General features: G+C 42.1%; 1 protein-coding gene across 2 annotated transcripts in view; it reads left to right on the plus strand.

Moving 5' to 3' along the window:
- KCNH1 (potassium voltage-gated channel subfamily H member 1) overlaps nucleotides 1-22954 on the plus strand; it is a 347794-nt gene that overhangs the window by 157651 nt on the left and 167189 nt on the right. For both annotated transcript variants that reach the window (XM_030557589.1, XM_030557590.1), the window contains one exon: nucleotides 20488-20687. In XM_030557589.1, the coding sequence (XP_030413449.1) occupies nucleotides 20488-20687 (200 nt within the window). The remainder of the gene's footprint in view (nucleotides 1-20487; nucleotides 20688-22954) is intronic.

Raw genomic sequence — 22954 nt, forward strand, 5'->3', positions numbered from 1 at the left:
GATTGAGCTACTATAAGGAGGGTGCAAAACTGGTTGGAAATCCATTCCCAGAGAGTGGTTATCAGTGGTTCACAGTCATGCTGGGAGAGCATAATGAGTGGGATCCAGCAGGAATCAGTTCTGGGTCTGGTTCTGTTCAATATCTTCATCAATGATTTAGATAATGACATAGAGAGTACACTTGTAAAGTTTGCAGACAATACCAAGCTGGGAGGGGTTGCAAATGCTTTCAAGGACAGGATTAAAATTCAGAATGATCTGGATAAACTGGAGAAATGGTCTGAAGTAAATAGGATGAAATTCAATATGGACAAATGCAAAGTACTCCACTTAGGAAGGAACAATCAGTTGCACACATACAAAATGGGAAATGACTGTCTCGGGAGGAATACTATGGAAAGGTATTTGAGGGTCATAGTGGACCCCATGCTAAATAATAATAATAAAAAATAATTAATAAAAAGCGAACACCGAACATCATTCTGGGATGTATTAGCAGGAGTGTTGTAAGCAAGACATGAGAAGTAATTCTTCCACTCTACTCTGTCGTGATCAGGCCTCAACTGGAGTATTGTCCAGTTCTGGGTGCCACATTTCAGGAAAGATGTGGACAAACTGGAGAAAATACTCATTTTTGTTGCTTTTCTCTGGAAAGCTCTAGAAAACATGACCTATGAGGGAAGACTGAAAAAATTGGGTTTGTTTATTCTGGAAAAGATTAAAGTTTAAGTACATAAAAGGTTGTTACAAAATGAAAGTAGAAATTTTTTTCATAACCTCTGAGGATCGGACAAGAATCAATGGACTTAAATTGCAGCAAGGGAGATTTATGTTGGCCATTAGGAAAAACTTCCAAACTGTCGGTGGTTAAGCACTGGAAGTTGTGGAATCTCCATCACTGGAGATTTTTAAGAGCAAGTTAGACAAACACTTGTCAGGAATGGTCTAGATAATACTTAGTCCTGCTGTATTTGCAGGCAACTGGACTACATGACCTCTTGGATCCCTTCCAGTCCTATCATTCTATGAAGAACTGCACCTAATCTGGCAGTGGGAGTGGAGGGAATCCTCCACCTCACAGTAATCAGTCAGCGTCCAGCAGGGCTGGATCCTTAGAAAAAGACCTGTTGTAAAATACTGTAAGCTTGCTCCTTTAAGATGAGGTAAATCAATTAAATGAGTTATTTAAATTAGTTATTAATTAGTAGAATTAATGTGTAATTCTGCATTTTGCACTGTGGAGTGAATGAGCAATGCAGAGTGACTGACTCTTATGACTCTAGTTACTGAACTGTGCGCCAGGGATGAAGGAAAAGCTGCAAAAAAACTTTACTACATTTAAGCAATAAGGGAGAGGCTCAAGCTGCAAAATTCAGATGCATTTCTTAACTCCCAAACACCTCTGAATCTGGGTAGTAAACAAGGTGGACAAAGATATCTGGGGCACAAAGCAAAAACACTAACACAATCTCACAGATTGTATTTGATGGAGAATGCTAGAGTTTTTAAAAAATGAGTTAAAAGACACAAATGCCTTTCCCTGAATCCTTCTGCCAATTTTTCTGTTTTACAGTCTCAGGTTCCTATTTTTAAAAAATGTTTTTCTCTCTCCTCTTGCTTTTGTGGAAAAACTGACATAAACCACAGGGGAAATTGACTATGTAGATGAAACTGCAAAACTGATTATACGCAGAGTATTATCAAATTCAAAAAGAAAACTGCAAACAAAGAATGTTTTCTTTAATATTTGTTGTTGTTAGAGGTGTAACTTGTAAGAATATAGGCTTAAAAATGAACTGTTCAGACAGAAGTTTGATTTGGTGATTGTCATAACATATTCCCAGATTTGGACCTTAGCGTCCAAAATATGGGTGTTAGCATGAAAACCTCCAAGCTTAGTTACCAGCTTGGACCTGGTAAAGCTGCCACCACCCAAAAAATTAGAGTGTTTTGGGGCACTCTGGTCTCCCCAAAAACCTTCTCTGGGGACCCCAAGACCCAAATTCCTTGAGTCTCACAACAAAGGGGAATAAACCATTTCCCTTCCCCCCTCCAGGTGTTCCCTCCCTGGGTTCCTGGAGAGATACACAGAAGCAAGCTCCGTGAATCTAAACAGAGGGACTCCACCCTCTCCTATTTCCAGTCCTGGAAACACAAGCACTTCCCTCTTCACCCAGAGGGTATGCAAAGTCAGGCTAGTAAATCTAACACACACAGATTTCCCCTTGACTTCTTCCTCCCACCAAGTCCCTGGTGAGCTACAGACTCAATTCCCTGGAGTTCCCCACTAAAGAAAAACTCCAACAGGTCTTAAAAAGAAAGCTTTATGTAAAAAAGAAAAATACATAAAAATGTTCTCTCTGTATTAAGGTGACAAATACAGGGTCAATTGCTTAAAAGAATATTGAATAAACAGCCTTATTCAAAAAGAATACAATTCAGAGCACTCCAGCAACTACACACATGTAAATACAAAAAAAACCAAACCTATCTTTGTACTTACAACTTTGAAACAGAAGATTAGAAAGCAGGAGATAGAAAAATCCTTCCCATAGCCAAGAGGGACAGACACAAGACCAGAACAAAGGACTCACACACAAACTTCCCTCCACCCAGATTTGAAAAAGTCTTGTTTCCTGATTGGTCCTCTGGTCAGGTGTTTCAGGTTACTCCTTTCCAGGTAAAAGAACATTAACCCTTAGCTATCTGTTTATGACAGTGATGTCCCTCTATTTCAGTCAAACTTAGTGGATATAGCAGACTTCAGAACAAAAGTGTTAGTATTTGGCACAAATCAGCAAAACCTAGCATTAGTATCTGGAGATTTAATTTAGGTCAGGTAATTGAAAATGGCCCATGCATTGTTCTGTAAGAAAGAAAAATGATGCCCTTAAATGATTCAGTCATCATTAGCACTGGGAAATGAAATGGAAATTCACTTTAATTTTCAAGACAATTTCATTTTGATTGTCCATAAAAATCTACAAAACAGTACAATAGTGCCCCTTCTTTCTAAATTGCAGGGGATTTAATCAGATCTTCTACCACTTTAATAATTCTCCCCACGATTAAATCTTCTAGTGAATATATTGAACTAAATTCATCCCTGTTGTCAGTGAAACTATTCCAGTGGTGAATCTGCCCTGTTGTTCTTGGAATGCCAATGTTCTCAGATATTGTTTTAGAAAGCCTTTGATGCCAGATATTTGTTCAGGTCTTATGGCCTTGAATAAAGGGGCAATCTGATTGGCTAATAAAGCCAACTAACTTTTCATCTGAGCTGAAATTTGTCCTCGTCAGAAAGATTAACAGCTCTGCCCTTATGAAAAGTATCAAGGAGTTTCTAATGACCATGAGTGGTTAGGACCTCTCTCTTGCATTTTATCCAAAAGACCTACACCTGTCTACTGGGAAGTCTCCTACTCCTGCTGTGCCCTACCTTCCCCTCTTTGCCTTATTCCTTCCCATTGATAGGGAAAGCCTAGAGATGCAGCACCTGCAGGGACAGAGCAAAGACTTCCTGATGTACAAGCAGTAAGTGGAGAAGGACTTACAGCATGGAAAAGTGTGGCCATCTTTTGGTGCCTGGAGGATTCAGAATGGAGAAGTGGTAGCCTGGGAAGTGAGGGAGAGTGCTCATTCAGGAGATAGAAAGGGAAGGGAGAGAGCAGGTGGGTGGTATGACTGATGGCAAGGAAGAGAGAGATGGTAGCTGAGTTTTCTCTTATTTTAAAGGTTAGGACACTTATGTGCTCCAGTACAAGATGCACTTTTCATTGGTCTCACTCTCATACTGTATGACTATCGTTTATTTCATGGAGGTGCAAATTGTCTGATTATCTTTTGTGCCCTAATTTACAGTCTTTAAGGTGAGAACACACAACTCTTGCAGCTGCACTCCTTGGTTTGGGAATCTATTTCCTATCAACATTCAAATACACTTGGTCTATCACAGGGTTTAGAGTTAACTGGAAGAGCATAGGTTTGTTTCTGCTCCTTGTAAGTGTGCCTAGAGTAATATCTTGGAGACACTCTATTGCAGAAAGCACCCCAGGGTTCTCCGAAGGATGCTCTATAAATGCTACTTGTTCTTCTTGGGATGTGTAGTTGCTGATATTTTTTTTGCCTTTCTCCTACCACGATGCAAAAATGAAAATGTCCAAGATCATAGGTCAGATCATTCCCTCTGTTTGCACCAGCGTGGGCAGGGGTGCTGGAACAATTTTTGTAATGGGAGTGCTGAGGTGGAAACCATGTATTTTGTATTTGTTTTTACTGCTTCAAGCCAAGGGGTGCACCAGCACCCCTAGTTCCAGCCTCACTGGCAGAGGGGACCTGGATAGAGGGTGGGGGAGTGCTACTCTGTGGTATCAGCTCCTTTTTCTGGGTCCTGAAAAAGTCCCCTTTCCTCTCCCCACACCATGCATATGTTGCAGGGATTAGGCTGTCTAAGGATGATCTTTTAGGTAGTCTTTTTACAGCAAGACTTCACATATCCATACTTTACCAGTACACAAATGGAAACTCTTGACTCTAGAGAGATGCATAGAAGTCTGTTTTACATAATATGCTACAGAGCATTGACTAATGTGACTTGTTTTCATACTTAATTATACTGCACACAGCCTTTGGTGTATCTCCCTACTTTTTTGCTTCATTGCATCATGACTGAAATCAAGCCAGATCCTGCAGTGAGTTCTGTGCTGGACACACATGGAGCTCATTGGAAGACTGATGCCTTAGGCCCTGATCCTCCTAAGACTTGTGCAGGGTCTTAATTGTATGCACTGTGAGCAGTCCTGTGGAAGTCCTTTGGGTTATTCTAAGTGCATGCAGTTAAGCACATGCACATGTTTTTTCAGGATTGAGGCCTTAGGAATGCTAAGGCATGAACCCTGTTGTCTTTACTTATTCTGTGAGGCACCTAGTGCACTTTTGGATGCTGTAACATAATGTTGTCCCTTTGGTCTGAGTGGTTAGCCAGTGTTCTGGGCCTTGCAAGGTTGAAAAATCAGTTATATGAGTCAGGTGTAATCTTGTGTATTTACAAAAAATAGATACACAATCCTATTTCGCTGAACACAGGAGAAACTAACAGCAGGCAATTTCCATGCTCAGAAATCCCCAGATCTGTCATGCCAATGAGTTCTGTGGCCCAAATCCTCTTTCCTTTTCAGGATCATGCTCACAACTGCTTCCTAGGGCTCTCTGCCTCCAACACACACACAGTCTACATCCCATCTCCTAGCCTCCATGGGTATGTCTACCCTGCAAATGAAGGGGTGATCAAAGCATGGGCAGGCTTTAGCATGTTAGCTTTAATAGCATGGGTAACAATAGCAGTGTAGAGGTGCTGGCATGGGCTAGCAACCAGAACACCTACCTGAGGTCCTTAGCGATATGTCCATACTACAGCTGGGACTGTGCATCCCAGTCTGGGCAGACAGACAAGTGTTTGCTTCACTCAAGCTAATGCACTTGGGGGGAGGGATAACTCAGTGGTTTGAGCATTGGCCTGCTAAACCCAGGATTGTGAGTTCAATCCTTGAGGGGGCCACTTAGGGATCTGGAGCAAAAATCAGTACTTGGTCCTGCTAGTGAAGACAGGGGCTGGACTTGATGACCTTTCAAGGTCCCTTCCAGTTCTAGGAGATTGTTATATCTCCAATTATTATTATAAATTTCACTAAATGGTAGTGTGGATGCTGTGGCACAGGTTGTGACTGGGCGCCTGTGCTGAACTATCTTGAGGGTGGAGGTGGGACACCAGCACCTCAGCATTTCAGTGAGGGACAATGCTGGATGGTCATCGGACAGTTTGGGCTGGGGGAAGGCTCAATCCCTCCCCACCCCCTGATTGTCTGCTGGATGTTGGGTGGGCAGAGGTGCTGGGGCTGTCCAGAAGGAGCCCTGGCCGGGTGTGATGTGTCACATGGTGTCTGTGCCCAGTAGTATCATTGGTGGAGCTCCTGCAGGGTGTATGGAGCGCAGGGCTGGAGATGGAGCAGGGAATGCAGGACACCCAGAGTCCAGCAGGGGTCAGAAGCCAAGGCCTGGGGTGGGGCAGCAGTGTGAGGTGGAGGCTTTGGACCTGACCCAAACCTGATGGGACCCACCAGATTACAAGTGTTAGGGTTGGATCAGGTATGAAAAAAATGGACAGGCTCAGGTCAGGTTCAGATTGGCTGTGATCTAGTTGGGTTCAGATCAGGCATCAAAATTAGGCCCAAGTATACCTCTACCATGTGGCCCTAGCTGTTTTTACTGCATAAAGAGAAACGATTGGTCCTTCCTTTGAACTTGAGGGAGAGAGCGTGCTTGGTCTATGATTGTCTTTGGATCTAAGACCCACCTGCTGGCAGCCATTAGCACTTTTCAGCATAAAAATGATTAATGCTAAACTATAGCTGTCAAAACATATAATAAACATGGTATATTTTGTGAGGCTATTTTAATTGCCTGTACCTTGCTAATGCAAAATCTCCAATTCTTTGCTACGTTTCTTCTAGTGATTATTGTAATTTAGTGAGGTTCTGCTGTACCTAGTTTGGAACTGGCCCATGGCACTGAAGTGAAGGGCTGCCTCTCCTCTCGTACAAAGTGTCCTTAATTATCTATCTGTGATAGATAAGCAAAGATCTTGATTTTAGCTCCCATCCAAAATGCAGGCGCTTCAAGAACACAATGCTCTGCAAGGCCTTGGGCGTTGGTTCATTACTGGCTCAGAGGGAAGAGTGCCTCTCACTGAATCACCAGTGCCATGTCAGGAGAAAGGTGGCAGACTAGTATTAGATCTGTGACTCTTGGCTTTGGTTCGCATTGGTTTTAATCAGGACTTTTGTGCGTTTTGAGTTTGCATGGGTTCCTACACTCTGATTTGTCTCTCTTTTTCTTGCTCATTTGAACTCAATGGGTGGAAGCAAGACTAGACTAGAGATTTTAGTTGAGCTCTGTGCACTGCACAAGTGTTGTAGCAGTTGGTCTTTTTGAGCCAGCCAAAATTGTTAAAAACAAAATCATGTTTTTTTTTAAGCCAAATTTCTTGCTTAGGTAGAGAGACCAAAATTCAATATTGTTGAAAGGCTTCGGGGGTCTAAAATGTTTTTCCCAAAACTCATCTGACCTTTTTCCATATTAAATCTGAAACTAGCAGAATTTCAAATGGTTTCAGGTTTTTTGGTGAAAGATCGTTATTTGGCAAAGTGCCATCTTGTCTGCAGTACCAGCCACCCTGATCCTGTGTTGTCAGAAATGTGTGTGAGGAAAGAGTTTTTGGTATCTGTGCCTGGGAGGGTCTCAGTCCTGTGCTTCTACCCAACAGCACTCCTGGCAGGGCCGGCTCTAGGTTTTTTGCCGCCCCAAGCAAAATTAAAATTTGGATGCCCCCACTCCAGCCCTGGCCCTCCCCTGCTGCCCCAGCCCTGGGCTCTCCCCCTACATACCTCCTGCTGCTCCAGCTCTGGGCTTCCCCCTTCTCGCACCCCCCTGCTGCCCCAGCCCTAGGCTCTCCCCACTACCCGCACACCCTGGCACCCCAGGTCTGGGCTCACACACACCTCGTGCTGCACTAGCTCTGGGCACCCCCAGTGCCCCCCCCACTACCCCAGCCCTGGGCTTTGCCCCTTGTACCCCCACCTGCACCCTCCTTCTGCCCCAGCCCTGGGTCACTGGTGACTTGCTCCCAGGGCAGGTCATTCAGCAGGAATTTTGGATGTGCACAAAACACAGAGAGGATTGGTTCCCATATGGTTACAGAACTACAGTGAAGTGCAACAATTTTCAGCTTGTGCGATTGGAGGATATCTGGATGCATATTACAAGACTGTCCTCAATAAATGACGAAAAGTCAAGATGTCTTTATTATTCTTTTGTTCCACTCTGTTTCTATGGGAAATTTGCCAATGCAATATCACTGTCTTCCTTTTAAACAACTAAAAATAAAAAAAGCAATGGCTGTTGAAAATAGCAAAGCCAGTCCTAAAAACCACTGGGAAGCATTTCTTGTTCAATTTTATCTACTTTGTGTAGAGCAAATTACAGTGGATCAGTATATTTGATTTGGGAGAACTGAAGTAACAGCTGCCCAAACTGAGCTTGAGTACTCCTGAATTTTGAGGGTGTTCAAATCCGGAAGGCAGGTGCTAGATTCCCTTTCTGAATATTAGCTAAATCTGGAAAGGAAAAGTCAATTTCTGCATCCATGGCTCAGAAGTGGAAATCCTCCTAAGTGCCTGGTACTGTATCTAAAGCTGCCCAGGTCCAGAAGAGCCTCCTCTCCCTTACTTTTCATTTTAAATTCTAGTGGGATCCATGTACCTCCCTTGCTAAGCTTCAGATAGAGAGGGGCACTGTCCATTTAGTCCACTCAATTATTTCTTTGGGGGTTGCAAGATGAGGTCACACCAGTATCCCTAAGCCAGTCTGGGGATGTCTTCTGAAGGGGATATCTGAGCCAAAGCCTTCTACTCCTTGGGCACACTTGTTCCCCATTCACAGTGCCATCCCTCTCTAGCAGTGAGCTCAAGCTGCAGCCTGAGGTTTCAGCAACCATACTTCCTCCCCCCTTTCCTGTTGGTAGTGGCCAAGGGACTGCTGGGAAATATAGTTTTTTTCCCTGCTCCAGGGCTGGTTCTGTAGGCAGGGAGCTAACCAAGGAACTACAGCTCTCAGGACTCCCTTTTGGTTCTCAGCGCCCAGGCTCTATCCCTGCTAGCTGCCGCCCCTGCAAAGGGGCTGCACAAGCTGCTGCTTGCTTTGCTAGTGCCTAGAGCCGCCCCTGACTCCTGGTAGCCTGTTTTAAGGTGCACAGGTGTTTCAACCTCTCTATTCCCTTCTTCTTTTTTAAGTGGCTTCTCAGAGCAGCTGTTCCCTTGTTTGAATCCTTGTTCATGCTACTGACGCTTTCAATAGATTGCATTGCTGCTTTCTTTGAAGTCAGGAAAAGAGAGAAAAAAACTACTACTGTTGCTTTGGGGGGTTTTCCAGACCGTATCAGCTATATTTTTACCAGGTGCATAAACTTTATGGACAATCCTTCTGCAAAGCAGCCGTTTTCATTGGTGAGGGAGTGCAGTGTGCTTCTGCTGTTCCATTAGTTATCAGCAGAGGGCACTTCATTTGTAGAACACACAAATATGAGTGAACTCACAGGGGCCTTAACTCAGACTGCAGCATACTTTGCTCCAGTCTCTTGCCCTCCCTTTAAGGAGGAACACAGCTTCTCTTCCCCTATCAAAAGAGGCTTCTCATAATCATAAGGGCCTACGTTGGATTTCCACTTCTGCTGCTGCTGACTCTATGCTTCAAACTCTCTCAATGACAATGGGACAGTTCCTCTCTACCCACTGCCTCAGCTAATGCTGCAACTTACCTCTCCATGGTGGGTTTCCAGCCTGGGGTTAGGGTGACCAGATGTCCTGATTTTATAATGACAGTCCTGATATTTGGGGCTTTTTCTTATATAGGTTCCTATTACCCCCCACCCTCTGTCCCAATTTTTCACTCTTGCTATGTGGTCACCCTACCTGGGGTTGAGATTGTGAACTGGCAGTGGAGTGAGGTGGGACAGCCCACAAACATATGTGGGAGAGCGTGGAGAGACAGGAAAGATAGGGTGCCCCCCAAGTGACTGGAATCCCCTCTTCAATACAGTTCCCAGTAGTGGTTTCCCTTAACCTTGGAAACAGGCAGTTTTCCAAGATGTGAATGCAGGAATTCATGTATGGTAGACTGATTACATCATAGCTAAAATAATTCCTTTTTTCACCAAGTGAAAATATTAGGGTAATTATAGAATAAAACATGTTGGTTGAGTAAGTTTAATCAACCATTTAACCAATCATACCATGTTTCTCCATAAATTGTTTTAATTTTGGTTTGCTTAGCTAAAGAACAGAGCTGAGAATTATGTATTTATAGGTTTTATTAATCAGAATTTAAAGATATATATTTTCAGGGAAAATATATTTCAGTGTGAAATCTTACCACAAAACATTAAATTAAACAGTAGTAAATCAATTTTACCATAAAGCCATAAACCTAACAATTCTGGGGAGCTGATAATCAGAACCCATTTAGAAATATGGATTTTTAAGAAAGGTCCTTATTAATTTTTCAGTCAGGCTTATATTGCTCAAAAGTTATTGAGCTGTCAGTGACAGTTCAACCAAAAGTGATTCTAAAATTAGAAATTTAAACATTTACTGAAATGTCAACTCTGCTTGAAATTCCTCCCCAGATCATAATTTTTAGCCACTTTTTCCCTTCACACATGCACACACATATCACATGCTAACCACAAATATGCATTTAATGATTCCAAACGATTTCTAGTTTATTTGGGAACTCCCAGTAGGAATAACCATAGGTAATCTGTAATCATCATCTTGATTAACTACAAGATCATATGTTATCCTAATCATATGTTAAAAACAATCAGCCTGTTCACTTACAATTCATATAGTCATTAATTTCAGCTTCTTTCTCTTTAGCTGATAAGATGTTAATTTTGTGTGACATCACAAATGCATTATCTGTATAATTATTAGACTGTAATTGCTTTAGGCATGCTTGCTTTTTTTTTTAAGCTAATTTTTCATTGCATTCAATGTCCTGTTAGAAGTCATGTTTTGCTGAATTAGTGTAATGAATCTTCCAGTCTCAGCGTGCACTCAGCCATTTATTGAATTAAAATTATTTGTAGTAATCTAGAATGAAACTTGTTCATGAAACGTACATTACAAGCTAGTAAACAACTTAAATGTATAAACTCTTTGAAAAGTATCCAATATAGAACAACCTAGTCAATAAATATGAATCTTTGTTACTTATCAAGCGGAACTGTTGTGTAGACAGATCCTCCAGCTCACTTCGAGAATTCTCAACTGCTGGTTTCTTGAGACAGGTAGAAAGTTCAGTTCAGTGTAGAACTGTAAGGTTGTTGGGAGGGTTTTCACTGCTGGACTTTGGTATAATTTGTTGCTGTATAGTTTGTATGAATATAATCTGTACATGCGGAAGATCTTGGGATGAATGCATGATTATAATCTGATGATTCATCTCGGGAAGCATGCATAGCATTCAGATCTGTAATTGTGAAAACTCAGACGCTCGCAATTACTTCAAACTGAAACCTCTTGTCTTTTACGGTTTTGAAATCAAACCCTAGAGAGGCATCTCTCACGTTGGTATCCAAATACATACATTTCTCATGGAGTTATTTATTTTTACACTTGTTAGATCATTAGAAATTGCCAATTATTAGGTGGCCTCTGCAACTTGTGCCTGACCTTCATGACTCATTTGTGCGAGTAATTGGCTGTAGAAATTACTGTGCTTTTATCTTTGATGTTATTAAAATACTGGTTTAAATGAGGTGACACGGACTGAATTGTTAATAGGTTTCCACATTGTTGGGGGCAACGTGTTTTACTTTTGTCAGAGAAAATTTAACTGGCAGACAAAAAGCCGTTCTGTCCTGTCTGACAGTTGTGTGTGTGAAATGACATTTGCTGAAAGAACTCTGTTTGCTGTTCAGTCTGGTTGGTGCAGATATAGATGAATAGTATAGGTAACCCTTCTGCCAGGCAGAGCTGGCAGTAGCAGTCGCCAAGTTCAATATCTAAGACTTCCTCTTAAAAATACAAAACAGAAGTGTCTTGAGCCCCACCCAGTAATCTGGGGAAACCTAAAACCACCCCTTGGCGCCTCTAAGAGGCAACACTTCCCCACTCACAAACACTGAATCTGCGTATAATTAAGAGAATTTTTGTTTAATGCTTGGTTCCCATACCTATTTATTTGGGAAACACCTCAACTGTGTTCAAAAGCATGTGACCATAAGCAAACCTAGGCCCACAGTGCTTTGGGCAGTGTCCTTTGCTTCAGCGTCCAATGAACAAATGTTCCTTTTATGCATGACTCCTCTCTTCCTCTGCTGAGCCTCACGCAGTTATCAGTCCTTGGTTAGTGAAGATCCAGAGTTCAGAAGTGTGTTCACAGGGTTACCTCCCCCACCAGGACAGGGGGATGGGAAAGGCGGGAGGTGTCGAGCAATGCCTCAGCAACTGGCTCTCTGCTGCCATTGCTGGCCACCATCTCTCGGCTCTCGCTGCTGCTGGCTGTGGCTCTCTGCTGCCACCAGCCACCAATGCTTGCTGCTCCCGCAAAATCACATTCTGAAGTTCTGCCACCTAACCCAGCTCTTAGTGATTTCAGCAGGTAGTGGGGAGCTTCGCGGCCAGTGCAGTCTCTGTGTTGTCTTTCACTGTCCCCACGCAAGGTCTAAGGCTAATCTTCTAGAACTGGTCAGCAGTGTTGTCAACTCTAGGAATCCCCAGCCAGAAACAAAGACTCAGTTGAGTCTAATCAGCTCTGTCATTAAACACTGGAGAGGAACAGGTCAAATGGTGTCTAGGACTCTTTAGGCAAAGTCTACACCAGGAGTGGGAAACCTATGGCACACGTGCTGAAGGTGGCATGCAAGCTGATTTTCAGTGGCATTCACACTGCCCGAGTCCTGACCACCAGTCTGGGGGGCCCTGCATTTTAATTTAATTTTAAATGAAGCTTCTTAAACATTTTAAAAATCTTGTTTACTTTACATACAACAATAATTTAGTTATATTATAGACTTATAGAAAGAGACCTTCTAAAAATGTTGAAAGGTATTACTGGCACACAAAACCTTAAATTAGAGTGAATAAATGAAGACTCGGCACACCACTGCTGAAAGGTTGCCTACCCCTGGTCAACACCATTAGGTAGGAACACCTGTCCCCACTCACTCATCTTCACTAGGATTTGGCACCCCTACCCTCTGGTTAGCAAGTGAGGTTCAGTTTAGTGTGTCCCCCTCAACCAGGACATGCTAGGCACATGCTAGTTCTGCTGCCCATTACTTGTACAATAAGTATAACAACATTTCATTACCCCTGCACTTGAATCCTAGAGTGATTTGCCACCCGTTACCAGCCAAAATTGATCATTTTGACAAAGCTGCGCACCTGGGTTGGGTAGGTGTGTCTGTGCGAACATGGTCTGCTCCTGAATTCTTCCCCCAGCTTATCACTAGCTGTCAGGGGAAAGATAATTCAGACCCTGCTTACATCTGGAATGTGAACATGGCTGATGCTACGTAAGACACTTCTTCTTCATTCATATGTGGAGATGGCTGCTAAGGCTGTGATCCTGTAATTAATCTGCACAGAAAACTCTTATTGTGACACAGTGGGCCAGATTCACTCCTGTGCTGATGCAGGTGGGAGGATGGAGGGGAGGCAGCTTGTGTCTCCCATTCAGGGCTGTTGGGGACTAGTTCAGACCTTAGTGTAGGCTGGGGAAGCCCCTTGGGGCTTTCCTAACTGGTGTCTCTTTATAGGCCACTGCTGGGCTGTTGATCCACCCTGAGCCTGACCACACCCCCTTTTGCTCAGATCCATCTCCTCCTTCCTCTGCCCCACCTCTGTTCAGCCCCAAAACTGGGCTATTGAGGAGGTGATGCAGAGCTGGCACAAAACAGCCGTAGAGCAACAGTACATCAGGTCCAGTGCCTCCAAAGAGCTTCCCCTGGACCAGTGTAGGTCCAGGCCACCAATACAGGGCAGTGGCTTAATGCCACCATTTAGCCTGCTATTTAGGGTTGCCAATTTTGATTGGACGTATTCCTGGAGGTTTCATCACATGACATAATCTTTAATCAAAGAATAATTGCTGGAGGCTCAGGGACAATCCTGGGCTGTTTGCAAACCCTACTGCAATTTAGTGTTTGAGCAGTAACATTCAGTTTGAAAACAGGAGTTTGTTTTGCCACTCAATTCTTTGAAAGCAAAGAATTTTGATTCTGAATTTCTTCTGTGGCTTTGAACATCTTATTATGGATTCATTTCATTATTCTTGTAGAAAGAAGTGAAAATATGTAACTAGCTATCCTCAGCTGAAACATTATGGGTCAATGTACAATATGCTAATGTTATCCCCCTGTCCAGACTGAAAGAATCCTCATCCTTCCTGTGTCCATTTAATCCTAATAAAATGGTTAAATAATGATAAATTAAAGATCATAAGATTTGGAATGTTTTTAATAAGAAATTCATGTATCCGGCAATAATTTCCCTTGGCAAGGTAATTGAAATATCGGAGCATAGTGGCTGCAATTAGCAATTGAAATTGCTGTTAAATTGCACACACGTACTAATCAAAATGAAGTATTGGGTATTGTTTTTCACCAGGCTTCACATTGCTTGATTTTATTGGTTAATAACTTGTAGACATTGGGTTCAATTTATCCCTCGTGGCAGAGGGGTTTTGAATTCCTACTCCCTGAGCCAGCCAGAATCACTGCTCCATAGGTGACAATAGACAGTGTTTGCTCCAGTAAAGGCCTGCCAATGGAAGCTGTCCAAGAGGTACTGAATCCATAGCTAGCCTTGCTGACCGCCATGCCCCCTCCCTACTCAGTGCTCTCATTTTTGGGACTGTCCTGGCTAGCTGAAAGCTCCCCAGTGGAAGACAGTTTATAGATTCCTTGGGCTGTCACAGATTCCTTCCAGGTGGACTTTTCATTGCTGGGGGCCCTGTGTTCAGGATTACACCAGATAAGCCAGCAAAAGTCAGAATTGAATCTAGGCCATGATATGTAGGGTCCTAGCAGGTAGCAGAAGAGCATCTAGTAGGAAAAAGATGATAGTGTTTAAATAGAAAATCTGCTGATTAAATTGCTTTTATATTAAATGTATTGATAAAAGCATTTCTTCATCTTTCTCCATGAGATATGGTACTTGCATCCCGCAAGCTTTTAGGTACAGTTTAGCTCATACAAACCTTAATGCCACAATTAAATACGAAATCATTTGTATGCCACCAGGCAAAATCCATATAAAAATTCTTCTTATTGACTGTTTGCATAATATATTGTGCAGCAGCACAAGCTGAAATCTTGATTTTGATTGTTGGAAGAAAAGCCATTTAAGAAGTACATGAAGGGGCAAATCCTGCCCATTGATCATAGTTGTGAAGAGCTTTTAACAGCAGCAGCAGAAGGGTGGGGAAGGATTTGAAGAGCTCGTGCAGGAGGTCTGCACAGCTCCAATCAAGGTCTTCTGTATCTTTATGCAGAGGGAGGGGAGAGGTAGAGGCATGCCTGGAGAAGGAGGAATGGAGCCTTTGAATCTTCTCTCTCTTTTAGAAGAAGCATCAGCATCTACTGAAATTCCAGTGCAGCCACTTTGTGCTACGCCCATTTGCCTGGATGTAATGCAAAGGCTGGGTCTATGAAAGCTGAGATGGATCAGAACATTGTATCTGGACATGAGATAGCCAAATCTGAGGGTTGAATCTCTCTAATGGGCTTATTAGGGAAGTGTAAATCTGCACTTTAAACACTCACATTTCAGGGTTTTTGGATCCATGATTTTGGCTGGGCTCCTTTTTATAGAGATATAAAGTTTGGATTCGGATCTGGAGTTGGATCTGTTTTTGATTTGGGCCTATCACTGCAAGGACTTGGTTTTTTTCTAGGTCCATTCTGTACCTGAGTCAGCTTGGATAGGGCTTGGCTTTGCCACACTAAAGGTAAATAAGACCCAGAGCCACCTTTTCTCTTCCTTTCAGCATTAAGTGCATGTTAGGTCAGACATAATCATACCTCTGGTGTCATAGCCATTTGCTTAATGCTATTTTTGATTTAGTCATACTTTTACAATTTATAAAGATTGCCCTTGAAAGCATAACTCTACCTTTAAAAAACCCAGTAGTCCTGTTTGCCATATTTTGTGGGATACCTTCTGCTGCTTGCATTGGCTTTAAAATACACCTCTACCTCAATATAATGCTGTTCTTGGGAGCCAAAAATCTTACCGCGTTATAGGTGAAACCATTTTATATTGAACTTTCTTTGATTCACCGGAATGTGCCCCCCCACCCCCAACCACTGCTTTAACGCCTTATTTCCAAATTTGTGTTTTATTGGGTGGCGTTATATCAAGGTAGTGGTGTATTTATGTATTTCTACCACCAGCAGAGAAATCAAGTGATAGGTGTTGGCTCTCAAACAATGCAATTGGATATTGATTAGCTATCCTATTTAAAATGATATATTTTGTTTACTTCTCCTAGTTGTGTTGTGCCTTATGATTTTACAACATAATGTAGTGTAATACAATATAAAGTAATTACCACAGGTGTAAAACCCAACGTGTAACATATCCGGGGGGAAAATTGGATTTGTTACCTACTATTAATTTCATTGATGGCAAAACCTCATTCTGATGGGGCAAAGATTGACCAGAAAGTTGTTAACTTTCCTCCTTTAGGAAATGTGATAAGAATGAGGGAAAAATACTACTAACGAGGCCAAATGCCCTAAGTCCACCTTCAGCGTTTATTCAATGCAACTTCAGGCAGAGCTCCCAATGATTCGTAGGTTATAAGGCTGAAGAGATTGCTGTAATCCTTTAGTCTTACCCCCTGAATATCACAGGCCATAGACTTCTCTGAATTTCTGTTTGCACTAGAGCATATCTTTCAGAAAAACATCTGATCTTGATTTTAAAATTGCTAATGATGAAGAATCCACCAGAGTCCTTGGTAAGTTGTTCCAATAGCTTGTAACTAGAGTGGAATAAAAAATTGATTTTTCAGTTTGGGTCAAAAATTTTGTTTCTGGTTGACCCAAAAAACCCTTTTTTTTTTTCTTTTTTTTCTTTTTTTTTCTTGCTGAAATGAACCACCCCACACCCCCTCCCAGTCCCAATTTTTATTCAGTCTGATCCAAAACATGTTTTTATATTTGGGGTGATTTTTACCCTTTGTGTTAAATCTATCTACATTTCTAAATTAAATGTTTTGAAACAAAGTTGAAACATTTCTCTTAGAAAAAGTTGCAACAAACCATTTTGACTTTTTTGAAAAGAAAAACTCTCTCATTTTTTCCGCCAAAATTATTTGCCGAATTCAACCTGAATTTTGTGACCAGAAACTGCATTTTTCAGCAAATAAACTGCTCATTGAATTGTTTTTGCACAGGTCTATTAATTATCCACACTGTTAAGCATTTTGTCCTTCTTTGTCTAAATTTATCTAGATTCAACTTCCAGCCATTGGATCTTGCTATACCTTTGTCTGCTAGACAGAAGAGCCCATTATCAAAGTTTTGTAGGTACTTAGTGTGATAAGTCACCCCTTGACTTTAATGGAAGGGTTTGTCAGCATAAGGACTAAATAAAAACTGATGAGGAAGTGGTCCAAGGGGTTGGTCCAAGGTCCAATCAGCTCTTGGTTATCTGATTTAAAAAGCTAGCCTTCCTGTTTTTCTTTTCTTTATGGTGTTCTGCTACACTTACTCTATGTGATTAAGTTAGCAAATATATGTCTGTTAATAGGGTTATGTATAGTTAGGGTGACCAGATGTCCCGATTTTACAGGGACAGTCCCAATTTTTGGTGCTTTTTCTTACATAGGCACCTATTATCTCTCACCCCTTGTCCCAATTTTTCACTTTTGCTATCTGGTCACCCTGTGTATAGTTATATTGGACCAAATCCTGAAGACCTTTCTCAGCTTTTAAGCAGTGCTTATGCTAAGGCACTATGGATCCCAGGAGAGGTGTGATTGAGTTGAAACTGAGTAAGGTCCCCAGGATTTGGCCCATGAATACATAAATAATTTATTGAGTTCTTATCAAAAGTGCCCTTGGACACTGTATGCAGTGATGACTGAAGTAGGGAGAGTGGTCCAGTTACATTCCCGTAGCACCAGCCCCCTATCTGTCTGTGCAGAAGAGTAGGTGGAAAATGGGCAACCTGGTTCAAGCAGAAAGAATTTAGGAGTTCTGAAAATGGTTACGCATCCTCAAGGAGGCAGTTCCACGCATGGGCATGTCCTCCTGAGAAGGCCTGCACTCGACTAAATTCAGATTGAACCTACTCATCTGATCTCAATGGCCTAGGGAGAAAAGGACAGTTCTGAAAGTACCTACAGAAGATGACGAAAGACTTTATCAGACATAAAACCTTGCAGTGTTTTAGTTGGCTTAATAGCAGCCGAGGTAGTTACGGAAAGCTGGTGTCACTGGTGTATAGTCTCTCTGTGTGTGTATGGTGTCCAGAGCATTAAACATTTACTTGATTTTAAGTAACCCAAGTGCTAAGCCTATTTACCAGAGTGAACAGTACCTGTGCAGCTGGGGTGCCTCACAAGCGACCCTTTCCCGCAGTTAAAACATTTAGGTGCTCAGCCCTTGAATGGCAGGACTGGATTGAAACATAAGCTGTGTTGTAGATCTGTGCCTTGGGTCCTGGCTTCAGGAGTCATGGAATGACCTGAGAATATAAGTTTTATTTTTTAAAAAAGTTGTGTCTCTAATCCTTGTGGTTGTGAATAAAACCTTGAAAACATGAACCAAGTGTAACTGGTGCTGCTTGAATCTGTAGGCAGGCTGAAGCAGTACCCCAAACTGATTTGAGAGCTACCCTATTCGCTTTATTTGGTGGTTAATTCTGACACCCTCTACCCTCAGGATCCAGCTTGAGCTCATTGGGGATGCTGTTTATGGAGGCCCTTCCAGCCACCACCCCAATATGACTCTGCTGGGCTGGTGTTAGAAGGGGCCCCCATTCTGAGGTGCATAAGGGGGTCAAGTCCTTCCTCCTCTGGGACAAACTACACTGCCTGAAGCCAGAGGACTGAGGAGGCCTAGCCTGCCCAAAGTGATGGTGATTCATGCCACTACCACTCCTTGGAGGAGCAGGGCCACAGTTGTGGGAGTGTGGCCTAGAGATGTGGGGGTAGGGCCAAAGGGGGGCCTCTGTGGGGTGGTGTGTTTAGACTCCCAGATTGCCTTAATCCAGCCCTGCTAAACAGAGTAAAACCAGTTAAATAGGTGCTGTAGTCCTGGCCTAAATAAAGAGATTCTCTCTCAGAGAAGTGAAGTGGGAGAGAAAAAGGGAAAGGTACAAGGGAAAGAAGATCAGGAGCAGGGAAATGATAAACAGAGAAGCAGAAAAAATGCGGAGGAGAAGAGGTGGGTTAGAAGCAAGTACTCACTGCTCAGCCAGGGCTCAGTCACTGCTTGGATACCCTCTCAGGATGATTGCTCCCTTGGTTGTCTAATCTACTCTGATGGTTTCTTGGCTTTCCTTTCATTGAGCTGGTCTGCTGCTCCAGTATTCTCCTCAGGTCTCTCTTCCCAGTGATGATTACATGCAGGTGGCTTGGCTAGGGCACAGAGATGAGGTAAGAGACCTTGAGAGAGGCTGCGTCACATTGTGACCATGAACGGCAGCTCCAGCACCCTGAATGCTGTTAGAATGCAGGCATTCAGGCTGACACTCACCCAGCCAAATGCCTTGCGTGAATAGATTTTTTTAAAGTGCTGTGCGTCTGTGTCTGACTTTCTGCCTCTGATTTTTTTTAAAAAAAGGAAATAAAAAAAATATTCATTTTTGTACTACTTTAACAAATTCTTTAACAAACAAACCATTTTGCCATTGTAAGTAAACGGACTGTCGTCAGAAGGCATACGCACCCCGTACGCTGTTAGAATGCAAGCATTCAGGCTGACACTCACCCAGCCGAATGCCTTGCGTGAATAGATTTTTTTTAAGTGCTGTGCGTCTGTGTCTGACTTTCTGCCTCTGATTTTTTTAAAAAAGGAAATAAAAAAATACTCATTTTTGTACTACTTTAACAAATTCTTTAACAAACAAACCATTTTGCCATTGTAAGTAAATGGACTGTCGTCAGAAGGCATACCCCAGATTCTGTGTTTGGGGAAGGGGATTGCTCTAATTCTCATTCTTGCCTGAGACCTTGCTGTTCCTTCTGCCTGAAGAATATTAAAACATAATACATAAAAATCTGCATTATTACATTTGTATTTATAAATCACTGACCCATGCTGGTTGTATATTATGTTCCATCTTCTGCCTTGATGCATTGTTGTTGTCACGATGAGGTGGATAATGATGGCTCGACTGACTACTGTAGTAATGCATTTAAAGCAGGGAAATCTGTCACTGATGGCATTTTAACACAGGAGCAATTGACCATAGATGAAATTTTAAACTATTTACTGTCAAACTATTTGTCTTAACATTCTTTTATCTTACGTTTTGTTTTTATATTGTTTTTGATGATACTAAATTGTTTGATGGACAAAGACAAATGTATAGAATATGTTTTGGTAATTCCCTTTCACTTCCCAATACTTACCATCATAAATTTATACAGCCATCCTGAATTTGTAGTGCTACAAGTGACCCAGAAATGTTTGTATTGTGTGTTATAAGATTTTACCAGCCTAACTTGGTGAAGTGATCACATAAACTTTTGTGGACCTAACATTACTGTTGCCCTTGGATATATGGACAGACAGACATTGTGAGAGGGCAGACAAACCAACACAACATATTATTACATAGCTCTCCAGTCTGCTGCTCCTTGAGACTTTAGAAAAATAACTACCTTACTTTTTTTTTCTTTTGTTTACAGCACTTCTGTATGCAACCATTTTTGGTAATGTGACAACCATCTTTCAGCAAATGTATGCCAACACAAACCGGTACCATGAAATGCTGAACAGCGTCCGGGACTTCCTTAAACTCTACCAAGTGCCCAAAGGTCTGAGCGAACGTGTGATGGACTATATCGTTTCCACTTGGTCAATGTCCAGGGGAATAGATACTGAAAAGGTGAGAGAATGTAACCTGAAGGAAACATATCACTTACTGAAAGCTCTTCCAAGCTTGCAAACCATTTAGTCCCCAATGTTGATATTTTTAGCTGTTGAATTATTGAGATGCCAAGATTACATCGAACAAACAAAATTTGTATTGATGATGATAGGTTTTATATTCTCATAGGGCTAGAGCAGTGGTTCTCAAACGTTTGTACTGGTGACCCCTTTCACATAGCAGGCCTTTTAGTGCAACCCCCCCCCATAAATTAAAAACACTTTTTTTATATATTTAACGCCATTATAAATGCTGGAGGCAAAGCGGGGTCTGGGGTGGGGGCTGACGGCTTGTGACCCCCCATGTAATAACCTTGTGACCCCCTGAGGGGTCCTGACCCCCAATTTAAGAACCCCTGGGCTAGAATGTGCACTGACCATGTCTGAGTATCCAGGGGGACAGGGCACAAGCAGCCTTGCCTTCCTTTTCACCTTCCATGCCAGAGGCCAGGCACAATTGCAGTCTCTGTACTCAGAGTGTATAGGGATTGGTCATATTCTGGGCTCTAAGGGATGGATGCCACCCAAAAGGAGGCTGGGAGGAAACAAGATCATGCTGCTCGGTGGACCTGCCTAACCACAGAGAGAGGCACATGTTGCAACTGTGGTTCTGTGCACAGTCTGCTCCTGTCACATATTCATAGGGGTATTGATTACCATGTAGACGTACAGGGTATAGGTTATTAATATAGGTTAGCTATTCTTGTAATAAGATAGTTTGGGATCTTCCTTTTACTAGGGGAATATTCTCATCTTAATTCATTGGATTTACAGGCACAACTCCCTCTGTGTGTATTGAGATAACAAATACCCCTTCACCAAAACAAAAACATTTTCTCTTTAGTCCCTTCATACTAGGTGCCTACTTTTCTAGAGATGGATATTGTTTTCCTTTTGTTAGCAGAGAAATGAGCCTGGTGTGTGTTCTAGGCCTATTAATTCAGGAAATTACAACAAGGTTCCAATCACCAGCCTTCTGGTTGGTTGTTTAATTTATTGTTCAAAATGGTGGATGATGTGATTTAAAAACAAACAGACAAACACATTGCTCTCTAGCACTTAAAATGTCGTTAGAGACGGGCTGAGCAGATGCAGCCTGGAGATGGCTGCCTGGAGTCCCATAGGAAGACGGGACTGTTGACTTCCTGATGAGGCTCTTTAGCATTTCTTTCTGCCATCTGGGTCCCAGAGTGCAACTCGAGGGGGTTATTGTGCAGAACATCAGTTCTCTAGGAGGAGTGATATTGCAGTGCTGGATGTTACTGATCATCAGCTGCACTGATCATATCCTCATAAATACTGCTTTTTGTGGCCCTCAGGGAAGGATGTAAAGCCACCTGGAAAGGATGGTCAGGGGACACCCAGGGCATGCAGTACAGTGGGATGCTCCAGCAACAAAATGTAATTCTGCATGTAAAAATGTTTGCGATTCATCCCTGGCTTCCCTTGCTTAAAACAGAAATATTAGATATGTACTGCTGGGAATGCCTTTGAAGATAGCAAGACTCAAATTAAATCACATCTGACTCATTTCACCTTCTAGAATTATTTTAATATGAAAAGTCTTCAGTTATCAGAATCTCAAAGAGCATATGATGTAGCTTTCAGTAACTGACACTTTCGAAGCTTAAGTGCCAATATTTATGGTTATAAAACAAAAAAAAAATCAGTCTCAACATTTATAACAAGGACTAACAAATATACCACTGACTAATGGTTGTACCAGTCCATAAATTCTCCAGTCTGAGCTCCATTGATTTGTGCATTCATACACAACTTCCAGAATGCTGCATAATGAATAAAACATGGTATCACTTCCACATGCCTGCACAGCTGCCATTGTTAGTGTGTAATATAATGCAACCTGCTACAAGTAAAACAAATATTTAAAGGTGAACTTATCCTCAGCATCAATCTTTGTAATATGGTGCTTGAACTGGTGCTGATTGTGCACAAGTCTGGGGATGAATAACCAACTAAAAGCAAAGGCAAGCCTGCAGGTTTTGCAAATGTCATTTGAATCAAGTTTAACCAGGAACCTGTGGCAAACACTAACTAATCCATGATGATCCACATTTGGCTTTTTTGCGATGTTCACACTGATGAAAGGCTATTACAGTCCTAGGAACTCTCACAGACATTAAGGGTTTAACATATTTGAAAGTCTGAAGGCAATCCCCTAAACTTCTCTAAAATAGGAGTGAGAAATACAATAATCTCCTATTC

The sequence above is a fragment of the Gopherus evgoodei genome, chromosome 3, assembly GCF_007399415.2.
Source record: "Gopherus evgoodei ecotype Sinaloan lineage chromosome 3, rGopEvg1_v1.p, whole genome shotgun sequence".
NCBI lineage: Eukaryota > Metazoa > Chordata > Testudines > Testudinidae > Gopherus > Gopherus evgoodei.